A 20097-nucleotide genomic window follows, 5' to 3' on the forward strand; every position below is an offset into this window, starting at 1 on the left:
CCCCCCCCTGTGCCCCCCCATTGGCTTTGGTGAGGAAGGCCGTGGCCAAGGCGGTGCTGCTGCTGCTCCCGGGGGGCTGGGGGCTGTCACTCTGCTCCTGCTTGACGGCCCCCCCAGAGAAGCCCAGGCTGGGTGGAGTGGAAGCCGAGGAGGAAGAAGAAGAAGGGGAGAGCTGGGCGCCACCGCCACCACTGCCCCCAGCCCCTTTGCCCTCCGCAGCCGGAGGCAGAGAGACCACAATGTACTTCTGGACACTTCCTGAGACCGGGGGGCTGGGGGCCGCCTGCCCCCCTGAGACCAGCTTCACCAGGGGCTGGGTGCTGGGGACGGTGGTGGTGACGGGGGAGGTGGAGGTGCTGGCGGGCCCCCCGCTGAGTGTGATCACCTGCAGAAGGAGCGCAATACACAGGGCACTGTCACAGAACTGTCTGAAGGGGCGCCCCTTTGAGCAGCACCCCCCCACCCCCATGACCCCCCCAAGATACCTGCTGGGAGGTGGAGGAGCCCGAGGTGGAGGACATGACGATGAACTTGGTCGGCGGCGGAGAGGGCTGGGTGGGGGTGGCCGGCCGGGCTGTGACAAGAGTCTGCACAGGCAGCGTGATGGAGCTGGGCATCTTGAGGATGCTGGGAGCACGCGAGGCATTACTGCCCCCCTGGGGAGCCTGGGAGAGCGTCAGCGTTGGACGCGGCTGGCACAAGAGAAAGAGGGCCAAGGGTGAGTGAGACCCAGAGGACCAGGAGGAGGAAAGGGTGCTCTCCACAAGAGGGAAGAATGGACTGGAAGAGCGCTCAGTCCCGAGGGAAATCATACACTGGGTGGGTCCTCCCTTGATCTGACCTTACCTGGGTGATGGTCAGGGTGGTGCGGTTGACCTGCTGGGCCTGCATGGCAGCCTGAGCCCTGGCCTTAACCACGTGGGTACACAGGAGAGTGCCCAGCGCCCCATACTCTGAGCGATAGGCTTCCTGGTTGTCGGGTGGTGGGCGCAGCTTTGCCAAGACAGGAGCACAGTGTTTCTATGGGGAAACGGAGAAAAGGGGGCAGGCCAGTGAGTGCCAGAGAGCAAATGGGTGGGCAGAAGATTCCCCAATTGGCAATTTGCTGCAATCCATTTTTTTTCTACTCTTGCAGAAGAAAACAGGACTCTGATGCCTTTCTTGACAAATCCTGGAATACTCACGCACCTCAGCTGTGTCACAAAGGTGCAGTGATTTACCCAGGCTCCCCCTTCTGACCTCTCCCTAAAGAAAGACAAACCTCTCCCTCACCAGAAGGAGACTCTGGACGTGGTCAGCCCCAATCTTGTCAATGTTGCTGACCACAGGGCCCTCCAGCACAGAACGGACACGCTCCCCTTCCACCTGCAGCCGTGGCAGAATCAGTGTCTTGATCACCTGGAAGGTGGGAAGAGACCTCAGGTGGCGGCAGGTGAAGGGGGGACAGAGACTCAGGCTGCTCCCTCAGGGCTTCCCAGCATGCCACAAAGCCTTCTTCCACTACTCACATCATGTCCAAGCTCAGCCAGCCCTGCAATGGATCCGTAGCGCGTGGTCCATGGTGTCTTCTCATCCACCCAGCTCTGAGGGAAGGAAAGGGGAAATAAGGTAAGAAGAGGGGGGCTCCCACACTAATCCCTGCCCGGGGCCCATGGCCCTCACCTTGGTGAAGGTTTTGGTGATTCGGGACTGGATGTTGTTGGTGGTGGTACTGAAGTTCTTGCAGATCTGGGCGATGAGGCGGGCGGCAAAATCCCGCAGCGCCCAGTGGTTGTCCACGTCGGGCCTCAGGCAGAGCTGGCGGCTGACGATGCAGGTCATGACTGCTGGGATGAGTTCATGGAGCTGCAGCCAGGGAGCAGGAGAGAGGGAGATCCCCACAATAAAACCAGTCAGTTATGGCAAAGCTCCATGGCAGCACCTTCCCTCCCTCCCCAAGACAGACCCCACCCGCCCATCCACTTACATATTTCTCCAAGTAGAGAGTGGGATTGTCCATCAGCGCTTTCACCATCCGCATGAGGTAAATCAAGAGAGCGAGGTTGTTCTGGACAACGTTGACACGCACCTGGATTGTGGGGAAGGAGAGAGATGGAGCCAACATATCAGCCGTGTGGCTCCCTTCGCCCTTCCCGGTCTCACTCTGCCCTGGTGAAGGGGTGCCCTGCTCCATTTTGCCCTTTCCCTTCTGACCTTTACCAGTTCACTCAGTCCCGCCCCCCAGCTGTGCTGTGGGAGTAAGGGGAAAGGACACAACATGAAGGGGACCAAGTGAAGGCAGGGAGGGAGTCCACTAGAAGGTTCACCAGGATGCAGTTTGCTCTTGCAAGTGCCCTGCCATCCTGATTTCTGATAGGCATTGATCTACACCTTTTAATATATCTAAGTTATAATCCCTGGCTTGCATCTTGATATCAAAAGTGCATCTTGACCTGAGCAGCTATATGGCCCTAGCACGTGATCTCCCACTGAAACAAAGGGAAGCCATAGGTTTTGATATGTAAACAAATTTCCTTTCCCAGCCCTGGAAATGGATGAGATTATGCAAGGAGCTGCTAAGTGCTCTCAGGAAAGATGCTATCATGTGTCTCAAGGAAGTGTCTCTCTTTGTGATTGAGGGGGAGCCAGGTAAATCAAAAGAATAACATTTGCAAAGCCATTTGGGTCCCTGGTCTGTCGGAAACTTGGGGAGATGAAACATTTGGGGGAAGATGTGAAATACACATCAAACAGTCTCCTTTGATTACCCCTTTGTCTGGAGATCCAGTTAAACCCTAAAAGGGTCTCCCAAATTTGAGAGAGCTGCTGCGGCCAGCCACTAGCTGCTGCTACCAGCCACTCTGGGCTGCTACCAGTCACTCTCAGCTGCAGTCAGCCATCCACTGCAGCCAAGCCAGTCATTCATTGCTGGTAGCCAAGAGCTAAGTCAGTTTTTTAAAGTCAGTCTCTCTCTCTGACTGGCCTGCTTAACCAGAATTGCAGACCCACACACACAAATTGGAAGACAGAACTTCTACATAAGGTGAGCATTTCCGTTAGACAAGCCTAATATCTATTCCACATTTACCACGTTATTTCCTGAGTCTTGTATGAATGTGTGAGCGTATGTGCCTGTATGTTTGAATCCTTCTTTCCAATAAAAGAGACATGATTGTACTTAGAGCCTCTGCCTCATTTCTGGATTTCTAGTTCCTGGTATACAGATCGAAGGGGCGATCCCATCTGAGGTGTGGTAACAGGCCTCCTCTCGTGACCTTGAGCTAATTAAATTCCCCATTGATAATTTGGTCACTGTTCACTGTTACATTTCTCTAGTGTGGCAAAGACCCTGAACCATAGCAGCCTCCTGGACAATATTCTCTGGATCCTGCCAGTAGAAGTACAACTGGAAGTATGTGGATCACGAAGCTGGAAACAAACTACTGGCTGCATTTGTTCAATCTTACTCCCCAAACTGTTCACAGAGAAGTTTTGCTTCATACTCCTCAAGCAAAGCACCTGGCTCCTGCCTAAAATGCTTATGTCTGTTCTGAATACCAAGAGCTGAATACGTCTCTCCTGGTCATTTCTCCATAATCAGGTTGGGGGGAAGGTGGGGGGAGCAGGCCAGCACAAAGGCTATCTCATTTGGCTTCCCTGCTCAGCTGGCATGAGAACTGGAAAAGCTAATGCTTTTCCAAACCTCTACCAGTGCCTTCCCCACAGGACTTGGGGCAAGACAACTAGAGATGGGCTGGCTGGAGGACTCCCCACCACCACCACCACTGGGAGCAAGGAGGCCAAACCCACCATAGCCAGAGAACCCCACTTCCAGCAGCTGTTCACCTCATCCCACCTCAGTCGATGGTGTTGGGTATACCAGCAAATCTGGCACCCACACTTGGACCAGGAAAAAGACAGCATAGGAGACATCCTCCTGATGCCCAAGTAGGTAGATGTACACATACATCACCTTTTGGGTTCCTTACTTTTTCTGTCCTGGATTGTGCACTGGTGAACCAAACCCAGGAATCCCACTGGTTTCAGAATTGGGGGCAGAGCCACTTAGGAGACCCACAGCCCTCCAACCACTCACAGAGAAAAGGCTCCATGTCTGGTGAATTCAGAGACAAGATAAGAGTGGGGGGGGGGGTGTCAGGCCTCCTGGAAATGTCCCTTCCTTACCCCTTCTGAGATGAAGGTGCTGAAGCGCGGCAGCATCTGGTACAGGCCAGGGTCGGTGGCGATGCTCTGAAGGGCCTCCTGTAAAGGGTGTGTGTGTGTCAGTCTCCACACCAGCCAAAGAGGGGAAAGGGGCTGCCTGCTGGCTGAGCTCAGGGGCCAGTCTCAGCCAGGGAAGGAGATGGGGCAGGCCCAGAGATAAGTGGGGATGCTCCCCTCCCAGTGTGGGGGCAACGCAGGCCAGCCATACGTTCCTGTGAGAGGCGGCATCCATGAGGCTCCCCTGAAGGCAAAGCCAAATAACCCCATGGGGCTCAGAGCTGGGTCTCTCTGGAATGCCTGCTTCTCTTGGGTCAGGCTAGGGCCCTCACCGCACGCTTGGCTTCACAGGACCCCACGCAGGCCTCCGTGATCTCTTTGTAGTACAGCTGCTGCTCCACCGAGAGCTCATGGATACTGCGTGGCTTCAATTTCAGGGGTGCGCCCTCCAAAAGGGGGGCCTTTTTCTCTTTGCCTGGGCGGGGAGGAAGACAAGCAGAAAGATGGAGGCGCAACCCTAACCCTTCCTGAAGCACCCCACCCAGCACCACAGGGCCGATGCCTCTCTTGTACAAAATATGGCTCCACAGTAATGTAGAGTAGCTTGTGACAAATTAAATTACAGCAAAATAGGGAGCTGGGGACTTTGGAAGAAAAGCACCGCCTCACACCAGCAAAGGTTTAGTTGGCTCCCATGGTGCAGGGCTGCAGTGCGCAGAAGACTAAACGCAGGAAAGAAAAGCTTTCCTCCGGAAACACTGCTCACGTCTCTTGCTCCAGAACCGAGCAGGCATTGCTCAGCCATCAATTTTAAAAAGTCATCATATTCTGCTCTCTTTGTGATAGACTTTAAAATGCCACAGCCGCCCCAAGTAGATCGATATCCGGAAGACACTCCCTCTCCCTCACACAAGTGGAATGAGGCACCAGCACCCAACTTTTGCCAGAAACATTAGAGGTCTCGGCTTCCTCTGACCCCAATCCATCCCTACCATGTGCCTAACCTTTGCTATCGGCTGATGCGACGTTCTGCCCTTTGCCCTTGAGGGTGCCGTCCTCCTCCTGGCCAGGCTTAGTGGCTTTCAGGGGCTCCGTGGCCTCTACTTTCTGTTGCTCCTTGGGGGCTGTTGGTGGGGGGAAAGGGGCAGAGTATGGTCAAGAAGGCACCCACAGGACCTTGAGGACCCTTTGGCAGCTGGACAGAGACTGGGTCTTGCCACTCACCTGGTGGTGGGTTTTCTGGGATGGCAGGTTGGACACCCTCAATGCTCAGCCAGTGTGCTACCAAGAAAAAGAGCAAGTGCCTCAGAGAAATACCCCTCAGAACGCCCTCCCTCCATGCCCAGGGGACTGATAGACCGCTGCCTTGACAGTTAAAACGCTTTTGGAGTATACGGATAGCTAGTCCTCATTGCTGCAATGGAGATGAGCTAGGAATGTCAAGGCAAACCCCCAATCGCTCAGGGGAGAAGGGCATCTTTGTGGCATCCCTCTCCATCTGAGGATGGGTGCTCCATCATAACCACTCGCTCACCTGGTCAACTGCCCTGCCAACTTGGGCATCAGGGAGAGGGGGCTGTTGCCTCTGCAAGGCATGCCAGAGCTGTTACTCTGTGGCTCCCTTTTCTTCTCCTGCTACTGGCCTTGCTTTGCCTGGATCCACAAAAGGCTCTGAGACAAGCCTCTCTCTCTGGAGACATTTACCAGCCTAGTGTCAGATCCAGTCTGTTTGGGCCACAGCTGTCAGGGAGGATGGTGTTGGGCAACCCCTGGGGACTGCTCTCCCAGCCCCAGCTGGGGACGGGAGGCAGGCCTCACCCTTGAGGCAGACGTCCAGAGGCACGCGGGGGAGAGGCGTGTTGATGATGTCGCTCAGGTCCACCTCCTTCTCCTCGTAGAAGTAGAGCTCGCGGCCCCCGCCGCTGGCGTAGCGGAAGGGGATGAACTCCTGGGCATGGAACCCGTACAGTGGCTGCCGGAGGGAGGAAGAGAGAGAAGCCGGTCAAGGCTCGGTGGCCAGAGAGCCAGGCGGCCCCGGGGCCTCTGACCCCCCTCTGCCGCCTGCAGCCCACAGGGCCAGCCCCGAGGCGGGCAGGAGGCGCTCCTTCCGCTCACCTCCACGTTCTTCAGCTTGAGGGCGAAGTCAAAGTCAGCGGTGCTCAGGTTCCTCCGCTTCCCCATCCGCATGAACTTCAGCGCGTCCTGTGGGGCAGCAGAGCCTGATTCCCTGCCCCTCCCTCCCTCCCTCCCTCCCTTTGGCTGACCTGGGCGACCCACTTGAGGGGAGAGTGCGAAGCAGCAGCAGCAGCAGCAGCCCCCCTGCGAGGTGGGCCACTCCTGTGGCGCCCTCCCTTGACAACCTTCCCTCCCCGCGAGGCAGGCTGTCCCCTGTGTTCCCTCCCGCTCCGTCCCTTCGCTCACCTGGGCGACCTCCTTGAGGCGGTAGCTGACCTCGTCGGCCAGGAGCTGGCAGGTCTCCTCGGGCAGCTGCGCGACGCCCACCGTCTCGGCCACCGCCTTCATGGACTCGCCGGGCAGCTGCGTCGTCAGGAGGCTCAAGGGGCCCGAGGGCCCGCCGCCTTGGCCCGCCGCCTTGGCCCGCCTCTCCTCGGCCATGGCGCGCGAGGGGTTCCCCCGAGCATGTGCAGAGCCTCTCTTCCCTGCTACGCATGCGCGCGGCCCTCCAGAGAGAGAGAGAGAGAGAGAGAGAGAGAGAGGGCGGTCCTAGAGCGGAGGCGCTGCGCAGGACTTCCGGTCCCGGCGGCCGGGGAACAAGGGGGCCATTTCTGCGCCTGCGCAGAGGTCCGGCCGGGAGAGGCGGGTCTCCCTCTCTCGCCCCCAGAGAGAGCGGGAAGGAGAGGGGCTCGGGGCCCTGGCGGCGCCCCCCAGAAAGAGGTAGCCCCGCCGCATTGGGCTCCGCTGGGCTGGGAAGCGGGGGAGGCCTGGCTGGGGCCCCCGAAGCCCCTGGCTCTCCGGGCATTCGCCCTCCCTGGGCCTCTGGGGCCCCTCCTCCGCCTGGCCTTGGAATAGGGCTCTTCAAGCCTGGCCTCGCTCTCGCTAAGTGCAGAGAGAAGAAGGGACCCCGGAGATGGACTGCGGCGGAAGGCCAAAGGGATAATGGCAGTCTTAGAGCAAGGGCCCTGATCCCCTTCTGCCACGCATCCCCATTGGCCTCCCTTTGAAGACCTCCGAGGAAGGAGTGGGTTCCACCCTCGAACAGCCCTGACTCCTAATGTTGAGCTGCAGTCTCTTTTGCATCCATGGCTCCATTGGGTCCTGTTCTCTGGAGCAGCAGAAAACAAGCTTGCTCCCTCCTCAAGATGGCCTCCCTTCAAATACTTAAACAGGGCTCTCCTATCTCCTCCAACAGCGGGGTCCCTAGTGATGTCTTCTTCTATCGGCTGGTTCAAAGGGCATCGCACAAAACAGATGCCTTAAAGCACATTTCCTTCCCTCTTCTCCCATTTCCTCATTCTCTCGCACACAGAGCCCTGGCCCCAGAAGGCCACTTTCTGCATCCACAGTGCAGCCATTAATATAAACCTATAGCAGGAACGTTAATCTTGAAAACCCATCCATCTCAACCTGTCTTTCTCTTCCAGGGCCCACGTTGCGCTCCAGTCCGTTGGTTTCAGCCAAGGGTCCAGCCTGCTTCTGCCGCGGATGTGATGGCCCTCGGCCCCCCTCCCTCCGAGGCAGCCCCCCTCCTTGCCTCGCTACGGCCATCGCCGCCGCCGCCGCTGATCCCCGGCTCCCCTTACGCGGTGCTGGTGCTGCAGGAGGGCTACTCGGAGGAGCTGCCGGACGGATCCACCCGGGCAGACGGGACCGTGACTCTTGTCCTGGGGCCACACCTGACCCTGGTGGACACAGGGGGCCCGTGGGGCCGGGAGCGGCTGCTGGCGGGGCTGGCGGAGAGGGGCGTCTCCCCTGGGGACATCCGGCACCTGGTCTGCACTCACGGCCACTCGGACCACGCAGGCAACCTCAATCTCTTTCCCCAGGCGGAGCTGATTGTGGGGACGGATGTCTGCCTCCCAGACGGGTGCTACCTGCCCACGGGGCTGCGCCAGGGGGACCCCTACCCTCTCCATGCGGGGCTCCTGGAGGTCCTGCCCACCCCAGGCCACACGCAGGCTGACGTCAGCCTGCTGGTCAGGGGCACGGCCCTGGGGGACATCCTAGTGGCCGGGGACCTTTTCGAGTGTCAGGGGGACGAGGGGCTCTGGCAGGCCCTCAGCGAAGACCCTGCGCGCCAGGCACAGAGCCGGACCCAGGCTCTTGCCATCGCCAACATCATTGTGCCTGGGCATGGGCCACCCTTCTGGGTCTCCAGGAAGGAGCCAGGCAGAGGAGGCATGGCAGGGGACCCTTCCAGATGACTCATTTTGAGGTCTCCATGAGGAGAAAGAAGCCGCCCTGGACTTCTTCTTGTTCCTGTGCGTTCCCATTGAAGTAAGAGTCCCAATTAAAAATGGTATGGAGCAAAGAGAACAGCGAATTGTTTTGGAGATCCAGGTACAGAAATAAGGAAGGCTGTGTTCTGCAGAAAAGGGCAGCTCAGATGGGGAAGAGATTGGCAGCCACTGGAGGCTCTGCACCCAGGAGGCTGCAGCTCAAATGGAGCCCACAGGGACCAGGGAGGGGGAGACCCTTTCTAGTGGCCAGGAAATGACTCCCTCCCTCCCAGGGGTTGGCTGGGATCCCCCTTTCTGATCCAGCTCTGGGCAGCATTTTGTGGGGGCCTTGGTGGATCTTTTAGCCCTCTCAGGTTTTGGAAGCTGGCCCCAGCAGAATGAACCCACCCCTTTATTATTATTATTATATTATTATTATTATTATTAACCTTTATTTATGAAGCGCTGTAAATTTACACAGCGCTGTACATGCAATCTTTTTAGTTAGACGGTTCCCTGCCCTCGGGCTTACAATCTAAAAAGACATGACACAGAAGGAGAAGGAGAAGACATGACACAGAAGGAGTCCCATGGAGGGGTGTTCTTTGCCCCCGTGGCTAAAGTGTGCAACACACACGCTCCTGATACCCAGCCGCTCCTTGCCCCTGCAGCCATTATCGGTTCAGCTGAATTGCCCATTGGCACGGGCAAAGGTGGCATTTATGAGGCTCAGGAGAGTGATGGTGTCACTTTGATGGGTGGGAAAGGGCCCCCTCCCCCTCTGTGGCTTCCTCTCCCGCGTCACATGCACACCCTCCCCGCCAGGCTTTGCCCATAAATTGGCTCTGGCTCCACGGAAGCGCAGTCCCTTCCGTCGCTGCTGCCGCACCATGTGCACAGGGGCCTGCTCCAGGGTGGTGGGGGCCGCGCTGTGGCCTTTTGCCCTGCTGGCCATTGTGGCCAATGTGCTCCTGGCCTTCCCGGACTGGAAGACTGAGTACGTCCATGACTTTGGCCAGCACCTGACTCCTGAGGTCCTCTACCTGGGGGGCCTGGTTGGAGGGGGTGTCATGGTAAGGAGTCCATGTCTTGCACAGCTGCTGGATCCGGTGGGGGGATTCAGCCTCTCCTGGCTGCAACCACTGGCACTCGATGCCTTTAGGTGGGGAAAAGGAGGATGAGGACTGGCATTGGCCTCACTGTTGAGGCAGTCGGAAGGATCTGCACCCTTTTCTTCTAAGGCCTGGCTGGAGGAGCGTTCCCATCTGCCTTTACAAGAGCTCTGTGAGGTGGGCCACTCACACACTCCTCACAGAGAGGAAGAACTGGGCAATGGTCATGGTAGGCCTGGGATATGCCATGGGGTGGGGTGAGCATGGAGAACCCTTCCAGTGTGGACTAATGGGTCCTCTGTCCCCCCAGGTGCTGATCCCAGCCATCCACATCCAGGCCACCGGGAGCCATGGATGTTGTGGAAACCGCTGTGGGGTGAGCTTGGGCTGCCTTGGAGAACTGACATATCTACTATTATTCACCTGGCCGGGGGGGGGGCAGTGGGAGGAAGTGTGTCACCAGTGTCAAAGTCCCGACTTTCAAGGGGCCCAAGCCTTCTCTGTCCCTCTTGCTCCAGTGGTGCTGCCAGGAGGACATAGCGCTGGCAGGGGGAAGAGCTGAAGGTGCCCCCAGTTCCCTTGGGGTGTGATCTGGCCACATCCCCTTCCTCACCCTTGTTCCTTCCTGCCTGCTTCCAGATGTTTCTCTCAGTGCTTTTGGCTGCTGTGGGGGCTGTGGGGGCCACTTACGCCATCGTTGTCTCCATGCTGGGCCTGGCCCATGGCCCCCCGCTGCCAGTATCTGCAAAATGGGACCCACTTGGATTGGGGCCGCCCCTTTGAGCACAGCGAGGAGCCTTTGAGGTGAGCAAGGCATCTGCCTGGGTTGGTTGGGCAGAAGAGGACCTTGCTGGGTTCTTGTGGGGGGTGGGTCACTGTTAGGCCTGTTTTGAGTTGTGCGGAGCAACAAGTGGGGGGCAACCTCTGCAAGGAGTTCTGGGGCACTGCCACGTGGGGAGCTTGGTGTGGGTTTGTTGGAGTCACCCATTTCAGAATCAGTTTTCTATTCTCAACAAATGAAGAGTGTACAGAGAATGAATTTTAAAAAAACACAATGAGAAGGAAATTACAAGCCACGGCTGACAAGTGTGTTCAGATCTTCAGACCCCCTTCTCCCAATTAAGGGGTCAGTTTGGGAAGCCTGAGCGGGTGGCTTCTGTGGCCCTCAGAGCCACGCTTCAGGGCTCCACAGCAGGGCAGCAAGACCTTTCCCTCATTGGTCAGTATGTAGCTGGGGAGCAATGTGGCCGGTTTCCCTGGGAGGAGAGCATGCAGGAGGCGGCTGCTTCATCTCTTTAGTCAACAATGGCCTCTTTTCAACCTGGGGAGAAGTGACCAGTGGGGTCCCACAGGGATCTGTCCTGGGCCCAGTGCTATTCCACATCTTTATCATAGAACTGTACAGTTGGAAGAGACTGCAGGGGCCACCCAGCCCAACCCCATCCTGCCATGCAGGAACTCTCTGTCAAAGCATCCCCATTGACAGATGGCCATCCAGCCTCTGCTTAAAGACCTCCAAGGAAGGAGACTCCACTACACTCCAAGGAAGGAGTGGGTTCCACTGTCAAACAGCCCTTACTCTCAGGAAGTCCCTCCTAATGTTGAGCTGGAATCTCTTTTCCTGGAGCTTGCATCCATTTGGGTCCTAGTCTTTGGGGCAACAGAAAACAAGCTTGCTCCCTCCTCAATATGACATCCCTTCAAGTATTTAAACAGGGCTATGAATGACTTGGATGACAGAACTGGAGTATACTCGTCAAATTTACAGATGACACCAAATTAGGAGGAACACCCCAGAGGACAGGGTCAAGATTCAAAATGACCTGAAAAGATGAGAAAACTGAACTTCAAGACGGAGAAATGTAAGGTCCTGCACTTAGGTAGAAAAATGAAATGCACAGATATAGGATGATGGGGGACACATGACTGAATGAAACTACATGTAAAAGGTATGTAGGAGTCCAAGTAGACCACAAGTTGAACATGAGTCAACAGTGTGATGTGACAGCTAAAAAGGCCAATGTGATCCTAGTCTGCATTAATAGAAATATAGTGTCACGATCGAGGGAAGTAATAGTGCCACTGTATTCTCCTTTGGTCAAGTCTCACCTGGAATAATCCTGTGTCCAGTTCTGGGCACCACCATTTAAAAAGGATGTGGAGAAACTGGAGCCTTGTGTCCAAAGGAGGCCAACTAAAATGGTGAAGGGCCTGGAAACCATGAAGCACTATAGGAGAGACTCAGGGAGCTGAGGATATTTAGCCTGGAGAAGAGAAGGTCAAGAGGTGATATGAGAGCCCTGTTTAAATACTTGAAGGGATGTCATATTGAGGAGAGAGCAAGCTTGTTTTCTGCTGCTCCAGAGAATAGGCCCTGAAGCAATGGATGCAAGCTCCAGGAAAAGAGATTCCATCTCAACATTAGGAGGAACTTCCTGAGAGTCAGGGCTGTTCGACGGAGGATCACACTTCTTCCTTGGAGCTTCATTATTATTATTATTATTATTATTATTATTATTATTATTATTATTTATATCCCGCCCCTTTGAGGTCAATCGGGGCGGCTAACAATAATAAAATACAATACAATATATACAAAAACTTCCCTCTCCCCCCCCTTAAAAAGTTATTAAATCACTTATGATTAAAACCAACAAATTAAACAACATAACACACATACACACCGTTACAAAACAGACAAAAACAAAACAGCAAACTGTGGCAGCAATCCACTCAAATTTCCAGAGAGGACCTTAGGGACTCCCATGAGAAGAGGGTTCCTGAGGGTGGGATTATCTGTCCAGGAAAGGCCTGCCGGAAGAGATCCGTCTTGACAGCCTTTTTAAAGCTGTCTAAAGATGTCAATTGACGGATCTCGTCCGGCAGGTCATTCCATAATCTGGGGGTGACAACAGAAAAAGCCCTCTGGGAGGTAGCCGAAAGCCTAGATCTTTGAGGCTGCAGCAAATTCCTCCCAGAGGAGCGGAGTGTGTGGGGAGGATTGTATGGGAGCAGGCGGTCCCTGAGATAGTTTGGACCCAAGCCATTTTGGTGGAGTCTCCTTCCTTGGAGGTCTTTAAAGCAGAGGCTGGATGGCCATCTGTCAGGGATGCTTTGATTGAGAGTTCCTGCAAGGCAGAAGGGGGTTGGACTGGATGGTCCTTCTGGTCTCTTCCAACTCTATGATTCTGTGTTTACAAGTCAGCTGAGTATTGCTGGGGACCAAGAAGAGACCCAGTGGCCAGAGAGGCAAAAGATCAGCTGATCTGCCAGTTTTTGAGCAGAGCAATCACCTGATGGCCGCACGTTCTTCCTCTGCTTCCTCCTGGGTCATGCTGTCTCCTGTCATATAGATATACCATCAACCCTTTACCCTGGGCTATTAGCCAACAATCTAGCCACAAAGGGGTTGCCCACCCTCCAGAAATATGATTGCCAGTGCTGTTTTGGATCACGTCTTCATGGCTGAGAAAGAGCCCCGTTGTATCTCCCAGGGAGATAGGATGGGAGGAAAAGCAGCAGGGCCATAGACCACCCAGTGGGTTTCTAGAGGTAGTCTGGACTTGCAGGTGGATGGACCCTGAGTTACAGTCCCCCAGGAGAGGCTTACCAGGCATTTGCCCTGGGTCACTTGGGGGTATTCTTCTCCCTTGTGTTTCCATTCAGAAGGACATATGTGTTTTCATTTAAGGGTTTGCTTCACTCTGCTACTCTGCCATGAGAAGGCAGTTCACAGATGCACATGCAGAGTGGCAAATGTTCCTTGAAAGCAAAGGGAGAAACCCACCAGAATGGTCCATTAGTAAGCCTTGCCAGCAGCTCAGGCCTCCCTGGGATCTGGGCCCATCCCACACAACAGCAAGTCCTTCAGTCCCAATAACCGACTCAGCATGGCTTGGGGGCACTGGGGTCCTTCAGAGAAGTACTTGTAATGTGCCTGCTGCCAAGGCTGTACTTGACATGGAGGGGGATGGCCTGGGGGTCCCAAGATGGGGGGCTCCTCTCCCCTTGCAAACACACTCCTTTGCCAGACAGCTATGCCAGCTCAGTGGATGCTGAGGGCAAGGGGGGCAGAGCAGATGAGTGCCAGATGGCCCCTCGTGGTCCCATCCTGCCCCCCAACCGTTTTCTCTCTCCTCTGTGCCAGCAAGGACAGCTACCTCTTCAATGCGGAAATGTGGGACATCTGCAAGGACCCCCCAAGGGTCATCTTGTTCAACGTGGTCCTCTTCTCTCTCATCCTGGGCGCTGGGCTGGCGGAGCTGGGCCTCTGCCTTGTCCAAATCTTCAATGGCCTCTTTGGCTGTGTCTGTGGGACCTGCCGCGAGGAGAAGACCCTGGTGAGACCCCCAAACAGACCCAAGTACAAGTGCCCTTGCCTGCTGCAGGACAGCCTGAGGGGGTTGCAGCCGTGGAAAACACTCCTTCCTTGGAGAGTGGTGGCGTCTCCTCCTTTGGAGGTCTTTAAACACAGGCTGGATAACCATCTGCCACAGGGAGGGCTTGGACTGTGATTCCATGCAGATCGCCACAGAGCATCTGGGTCCTGGTGGGCAGAAGGAGCTGGACCTTTGAGCCTGTGCATTACTGGAGTGGGTGGTGCCTCTGAGCATGTTCAGAGGGCAGGGAGGACCCCTCCCCCATCATCTGTGCCAGGCCTCCGAAGAGGGGGAGAGAGGTGCCCCCTCCCCACACTGGCAATCTTCATGGGCTGGGCCCCTTCACCCCTTTCTCCCCAACTCCTGTGTCATCTTTGGTTTCTGTCTTTCCTCCAGGAAACCTACAACTAAGACTTGTGAAAGACTACTTCCTCCTCTGATACCTGCCGCTCTTGCAGGAGATCCCTCTGCCCTTTGCAGCTGGGAGGACCCCTACTCTCCATGGGCTCCTATGCCTGACCCCCATTGCCACTGCTCCCTTCCAGCTGCATATCAGCATGGAAGCCCTGCTGGCAATAAAATATCTCCCCAACCCTGAGTGTGGCTTCTTTTTCCTTCTCTGAGTGCTCTTGGCCATGATTCATGCTTCCGCCACGCCTGATGATAAGAGACCCAAACTGAGCAACTGTTGGCAAGGGCTGCCTGGACTGCAGAGATCTTTTTGGCTCCTTCAGCCCTGGCAGGACTGGACGACACCAGCGGGATGGAAGTGAGGAGGCCTCTCCTCCTTGGTGGGTTGGAGGTGGATTGGGGCCGGGGTGGTGTGCTAGGGGTAGTCAAATGGCTTCCCCGGGGACAAATCCCTAGGCTCTGTTTTGGGGGTCTCTCCTTCTGCAAACCCTCCACTTCTTGCAGTCCCTGCAGTGTGGGCCTTGGCTTGCTTCCTGGGATCAGTGGGTTCCCCTTGGGGTGCGACCCTGTTCCTGGAGCCCCTTGGGAGGGGAGGGGGGAGGTCCTGCCACCTCAACATAAGGGAATGCAGAGTTGGATCCACTGACCCCTCCCTCCGTCTCGGTTAGCCCAGAGCCGGGCCCTTACCTAGAGCCTCCCCTGCCCCAGCAACCTCCACCATTTCCTGCTTCTGTCACCCCAAAAGTGCCATCCCTCTCCTACTGGGTGGCCGAAGGTCATCTCTTGCTGCCAGACCCAAAGAGGGCATTTCCTGGGCACCACTGAAATGCCTGTACTCCACCCAGGATATCCCTTCTTCTACCATGGGGTGCCTCTTTGGAGCAAGAAGGGTGTTGATTTGCCAAGCAACAGAGGAGGGTCTGGCTAATTTGGGGCAAGGGTGTCAACCAACACATATGAGGGAGCATGAGAGCTTATGAGCACACAAAGAGTGTCATCTTGTCACAGTTGTTGCACACTGTCACACGAGAGCCAGCTCAGATCCAGCATGTGATGTGCAGGTTGCCAAGTCACCCTGGCAGGAACTGAATAGTGACTGTGGCCCCAGTGCAGCCAGAGTGCCATCTCCTACAGGAGGGGGGCAGAGCTCCAAGGCATGGTCAGGGCTGTCCTGCCTCTGGGCAGAACTGAGTCTGGCCCCATAGCCAATAGCCCCCCCATGGGGTCTCTGGATGCTTCTGCTGACCCCTTTGGCCCACCAGACCTCCTGCCCTTTGAGCATGACCAGCCTTCCCCAGCTCAAGTGGTGGGCAGTGCAGGGTCAGGCCCTGGGTGGCCTGTCCAGGGGTGCCTCGGCGGCTCTTCCTCAGCCTCCTTTTGTTTTCATCGTGCTTTTATGTGAATTTTTCTGGTGCAATTCCATTACATTCTCTATGGGGCCCCGTCCTCGAGATCATTGCAACCTTACCAAAATCTCCAGATACACACTAGAACACCTGCAAAGGGTGGGGGGCAGCCCCTGCAGGCACTGCTGTTGTCCCCCATTGCAGTCATCCTTCTGCTCAGGTGGGTGGGGGGAAGCATTTCCAGTGCATGTGGAGATGGCCAAAGGCCCTCAAGCTTCCTTGCAGGCAGAGTGCGCTGGCCCCCATCCCCTCTCCAAGTGGCTCTCTCAGCTCATGTGGGGCAGCATTTGGGTTCCCTGGGGCTGCTCTTCCATCTCATAGGTCTGCAAAAGAGAAGGGGCTGCACCCCACCACAAGAGCCTAGAAGTGCAGAGTAGTGGAAAGGCCTGGATCTAGGCCCCAAGCGACGCAGCAGCTGGTGCCCTTAAAGCACTGGACTTACTCAGAAGCCAGGTTCTGCACAGCTGCAGCTGAAGCAGAAATGAGAAGGCCAAGGGTAGACACCTGAGCATGTGCAGAGTACATCACCCTTGCCATTGAGGAACCCCCGCCCCAGAGAAGCACCATGCCGGAGAAGAGCAAGCATCCCCCCAAGAAATTCCCCGAGACCCCTCCAGGTTAGGCACAAAGCCAGCCTGATTTCTCTCTCAGCTCCTGCCCCAGAAAAGCCCTCCACCCCACCCTTCCTGCCCTCCTCCCTGGGTGAAGGTGGAGCGTGTCCCTCTGAGCAGGAGAGCCAGGAGGAACCAGGAGGAAAGAAATCCCACTTGTCCCCCAGCCTTCCTCTCCTTGTTTCGTGGCCCTGACCCTGCACAGCCAAAGTGAGGTGGGGTGGCTGCCATTGAATGATTCCCTCCTGTGAGCAGGTGGGGCCCAGCTGGGCCCAGGTGGCTATTAAATAGCAGAGGCCACTGAAGCCAGAGACTCTGCCGGAGGGAGGGCAGAGCAGAGGACAGCGAAGACGATGATGATGATGGCCGACCAGGGCTGCTCCCCACACCAGCCTTTCCCCCGCTGGATTCCCTCTCTCCACCCAGCGGCTATGTCCGAAGAACACCAGCCGGAGATGGTCACCACACCCCTCTTGGTGGACATAGAGGACATGCCCAGCCACCCTGTCTTGCAGGGTGAGTACTGGTCATTCCCAGGTCATCTCAAGCATTGTTGTGGGTGGGTGGGTGGATCCCACCCCACTCAATGTCTCCTCTCTCTTTTCCTTTTTAGTGCTGTGCAAGGTCCTCTGGATGGTGCTGCCCATCACTGGCCTCGTCCTGGGTGAGTCAGGCAGACCCACAGCTCTCTGCTGCCAGGGATCGGGGGGGGGGGGGGCTGGCTCTTGCTCTCTTCAGGATGGGTACATGCCCCCCATTCATTGGCATTGACTGGACAGGCCTGGGCTGCTGAAGCCCCCTCCCTACTAACTGGAGGAATGCAATGGGATGGGGGGATCAGGAGCAGAAGGGAAGCATTTGCCCACTGTTAGGCAGGCCTTTTTTGGGGGGAGGAGGGGGTATGGTGGAGCTATGACCCAACATACACAGAGCTCCTTTATTGGCTCATCAGCCCCAGTGGTGACAGTGTGCCATGCCTTTGCCCATCTTGCCTCCATGGCCCTATCTTCCAGGTTCCGGGCCCCATTGTTCCTAGTTGAGAAGTGCCTGAAGGGCAATAGCCCAGAACTGCTCCCCCTAAATCTCCCACAATGCCTCCCTCCTGGGTTACAGGCCCCTGAAGTGCCATAGGGGCAGGGTTTTTTTTTGGGGGGGGGATATGGCAGAGGCTCTGGGGTTGATTCAGGCAAGATGTGCAAAACTTGGGGGAAGAGGGATCTCTAGCCACCTGATCCCCTCCTGTTCTCTTCTCCCCACAGGAGCAGTCTACTTGGACCAATGCCCACGGCAGCCACTCCTTCCCATCTACCTGATCATCCTGGGCACTCTGACTGTCCTCCAAATCCTCCTTGGCTCCCTCCCCTGTGGGGCCGGCACTGTGTGGCAAAGGATCTTGATCTTCCCTCTGCAGATTACCTGCTTCCTCTTCTTCTTCGCCTGGTTCCTTGCGGGTGAGTGATGGGCCCTTTGCAAAGTGCCTCTGTGCCCGCAGCTGCCTTGCCACAGCTTAGCTGCAAGGTAGAGGGATGCCTTTGTCCCTCATCAGGCCCCCGGCCCCCGTCTCCCCCTCACTTTCTCCTTCCAGCATCATCCCACAGGCTCAAGGTTAGTACCCCTCCCATTAGGACTTCCCACGGCCAAACCATCCTGGCCAACACCTTGGCTTCGCTCTCCCCGACCCCAGCTGCCTCCACTAAATGGGTTGAACACAAACACCAGCCCAAGGCCAGGGACCTCTTCCTGCCAGCCAGAGTCCCAGGGGGATCTTTCCAAACCCAGAGGCTTAAACTGCTGTGGTGCCACATCCCTTCCAACTGTCCTGATTTGGCTCAGTCCCTTTAATCCACTTATGCCTCACTTTTCAACCTGCTTTTACATTCTCTTGCTTTCTTCTGACTCCCACTTTCCTTGTTGTGCTCAGCTTACTTCCATTGCTGCAGATTGAGTTGAAAGGGCAGAGGTTGTTTGCGCTCCCTTAACTCAGCAGGAAGAAGAGGGCAGAATTTCCCCTCCCTGCTCAGCTCGCTTGTCTTTCATTTGCCTGAGGTTGGGGTGGCATGCCTTCCTTTTCTCCCTCTTGCAGTGGGGCTCCTCCAGATGCTCCAGAGCATCTCTTCCCTCATGCACAAAAAAGGCCTGTGCGTGGACGCTGTGCATTGCTCTTCCTCAGGGGTTCCCAGTTTTCGCATTGCTCTTCCTCTCTCCGGTGCCTCATTATCTCCCCCCACCCAGGTCCCACTCCTGCTGTAGCCATCTTGGATCAGCATAAACTTGAGGGGGGAAGAGAAGGCAATGAATGCCCCCAAGAGGCATGGCTGGCTACCTCCTTTGGAGGAACAGAGGCACCTGCACATTTGTAGGATTGGGTGAGGGTTTCACAGGTGGATTTGCAGTAAACAGTTTGGGATACAGGCAAAGGATGGGGCTTCTGCCCTGGCTTGCAATCCCCCACTGCCTATACTGCACCCTTGTGTATGCTTTGCTAATTCCTGGAATTACCAGAGCTGTGAGACGTTATCTTTTGCAGACCGAACCTCCTGGCTGGCTTCGCCCTTCAGGGGACCCTAGTCCCAAAGCAATGCCTGCATCTGTGGCAGGAGTGTTAGAGCCCTTGGTTGGCTCTGGGTTCAAACTCCCACCACCACCATTACCACCACTATCATCACCATTCCCACCATGGGGAAGGTGCCTCCACACCCAAGGCCTGTGAGCCCCTCCCAGCCCATCTCCAGGCATGGCAGAAGCTGGATGGGCCAAAGGCTCTCACTACCTGAGCACTGGGCTTCCACCTGCAGCTGCTTTTTTGCCAACCTCTCCTCCTCCTCCTCTGTTCTCTGCAGGCAGCGTGTGGGTCTACTCAATCTATCCTCCAGACTACGAAGCAGTGGGAAGCCAGAGCTTCTGCCAGCGCACCCTCTTCCTCTTTGCCTTTGGCGTCACCACCGCCCTCCATGTTGTCCTGGGAATGGCCTTCCTCTTTTCCCTCTGCATCCTGGCCACTTTCTTCATCCTTGGTGTCTCCCTACCCAACAGCTGGAGTGGAGACTGAGGGGACTCATAGCTGCAGCTGTAGTGTTGCACCTGCATTTTGGGGTGGGTTGTTGCGAGACTCTTTTACTGTTGGTGCCCTTAGACCGCTTTGTGAATAAAGTGACTGCCTCTGCTGTGCAGGACTTCCCTTTTGTGCCTTGTTGGGAGGGAGGGCCCCAGGCATTAAGCACAGGCTCCCTGCCTGGTAGCAGAAAGGACTCTCTCACTGCACCCCACAAATGCACACATTCTTCCTTTCAAATGGTCTGTGGCTTTCTGAGTGAGAAGAGTGGTGCTCAAGTGGGGGAGGCATTTTCTCTGCCACAACCTCCCAGCGTGTGTTGGGGATGGGAGAGGCACAAGAATGCATGTTGGGTGAAGGAGAAGCTGATTTCAGTCAACATTAGGAGGAACATCCTGACAGTAAAGGCTGTTTGACAGTGGAACACACTCCTTCCTCAGAGATTTTGCTGGAGTCTTTGTAGGTTTTTAAACAGAGGCTGGATGTGAAGTCAATGTGAAGTCGAAGGCTTTCATAGCCGGCATCCATA

The 20097-nt window shown here is 56.0% G+C and overlaps 4 protein-coding genes across 4 annotated transcripts in view; 3 read left to right on the top strand and 1 right to left on the bottom strand.

Moving 5' to 3' along the window:
* Nucleotides 1–6816, bottom strand: part of TAF6 (TATA-box binding protein associated factor 6) — a 7033-nt gene extending 217 nt beyond the window's left edge. The window contains exons 1-14 of the mRNA XM_042472026.1: nt 6622–6816; nt 6316–6402; nt 6019–6172; nt 5425–5481; nt 5205–5324; nt 4533–4675; nt 4165–4242; nt 1967–2068; nt 1663–1845; nt 1509–1583; nt 1273–1398; nt 847–1020; nt 486–692; nt 8–385 (exon numbers count right to left, since the gene is read on the bottom strand). Coding sequence (XP_042327960.1) covers nt 8–385; nt 486–692; nt 847–1020; nt 1273–1398; nt 1509–1583; nt 1663–1845; nt 1967–2068; nt 4165–4242; nt 4533–4675; nt 5205–5324; nt 5425–5481; nt 6019–6172; nt 6316–6402; nt 6622–6816 — 2079 coding nt within the window. The remainder of the gene's footprint in view (nt 1–7; nt 386–485; nt 693–846; nt 1021–1272; nt 1399–1508; nt 1584–1662; nt 1846–1966; nt 2069–4164; nt 4243–4532; nt 4676–5204; nt 5325–5424; nt 5482–6018; nt 6173–6315; nt 6403–6621) is intronic.
* A 24-nt stretch (nt 6817–6840) lies between these two features.
* MBLAC1 (metallo-beta-lactamase domain containing 1) lies at nt 6841–8689 on the top strand. The gene is made up of 2 exons (XM_042472029.1): nt 6841–7095; nt 7803–8689. The coding sequence occupies exons 1-2, from the start codon at nt 6841–6843 to the stop codon at nt 8580–8582; spliced, it is 1035 nt and encodes a 344-aa protein (XP_042327963.1). The 3' UTR covers nt 8583–8689.
* Nucleotides 8690–8839: 150 nt separating this feature from the next.
* LOC121933968 (transmembrane 4 L6 family member 5-like) lies at nt 8840–14924 on the top strand. Its single transcript, XM_042473948.1, is given in 7 exon segments — nt 8840–9670; nt 10020–10085; nt 10349–10441; nt 10443–10513; nt 10834–10928; nt 13673–14049; nt 14485–14924. Coding segments are annotated over 7 exon segments (900 nt in total). The 5' UTR covers nt 8840–9487; the 3' UTR covers nt 14500–14924.
* A 176-nt stretch (nt 14925–15100) lies between these two features.
* LOC121932924 (transmembrane protein 272-like) lies at nt 15101–19678 on the top strand. The gene is made up of 4 exons (XM_042472033.1): nt 15101–17032; nt 17130–17180; nt 17776–17967; nt 19357–19678. The coding sequence occupies exons 1-4, from the start codon at nt 16870–16872 to the stop codon at nt 19563–19565; spliced, it is 615 nt and encodes a 204-aa protein (XP_042327967.1). The 5' UTR covers nt 15101–16869; the 3' UTR covers nt 19566–19678.
* The last annotated feature ends 419 nt before the right edge of the window (nt 19679–20097 follow it).

Source organism: Sceloporus undulatus, chromosome 6 (genome assembly GCF_019175285.1).
Source record: "Sceloporus undulatus isolate JIND9_A2432 ecotype Alabama chromosome 6, SceUnd_v1.1, whole genome shotgun sequence".
Classification (NCBI taxonomy): Eukaryota; Metazoa; Chordata; class Lepidosauria; order Squamata; family Phrynosomatidae; genus Sceloporus; species Sceloporus undulatus.

Bases quoted from the DNA above. Each gene is read 5' to 3' on its own strand.
- MBLAC1 (XM_042472029.1), top strand. From the start codon at position 6,841: ATGTGCAGAGCCTCTCTTCCCTGCTACGCATGCGCGCGGCCCTCCAGA. The intron at 7,096-7,802 runs GTAGCCCCGCCG...TTTCTCTTCCAG, and splicing joins GCGGCGCCCCCCAGAAAGAG to GGCCCACGTTGCGCTCCAGT.
- LOC121932924 (XM_042472033.1), top strand. From the start codon at position 16,870: ATGATGATGATGGCCGACCAGGGCTGCTCCCCACACCAGCCTTTCCCC. The intron at 17,033-17,129 runs GTGAGTACTGGT...TTTCCTTTTTAG, and splicing joins CAGCCACCCTGTCTTGCAGG to TGCTGTGCAAGGTCCTCTGG. The intron at 17,181-17,775 runs GTGAGTCAGGCA...TTCTCCCCACAG, and splicing joins CATCACTGGCCTCGTCCTGG to GAGCAGTCTACTTGGACCAA.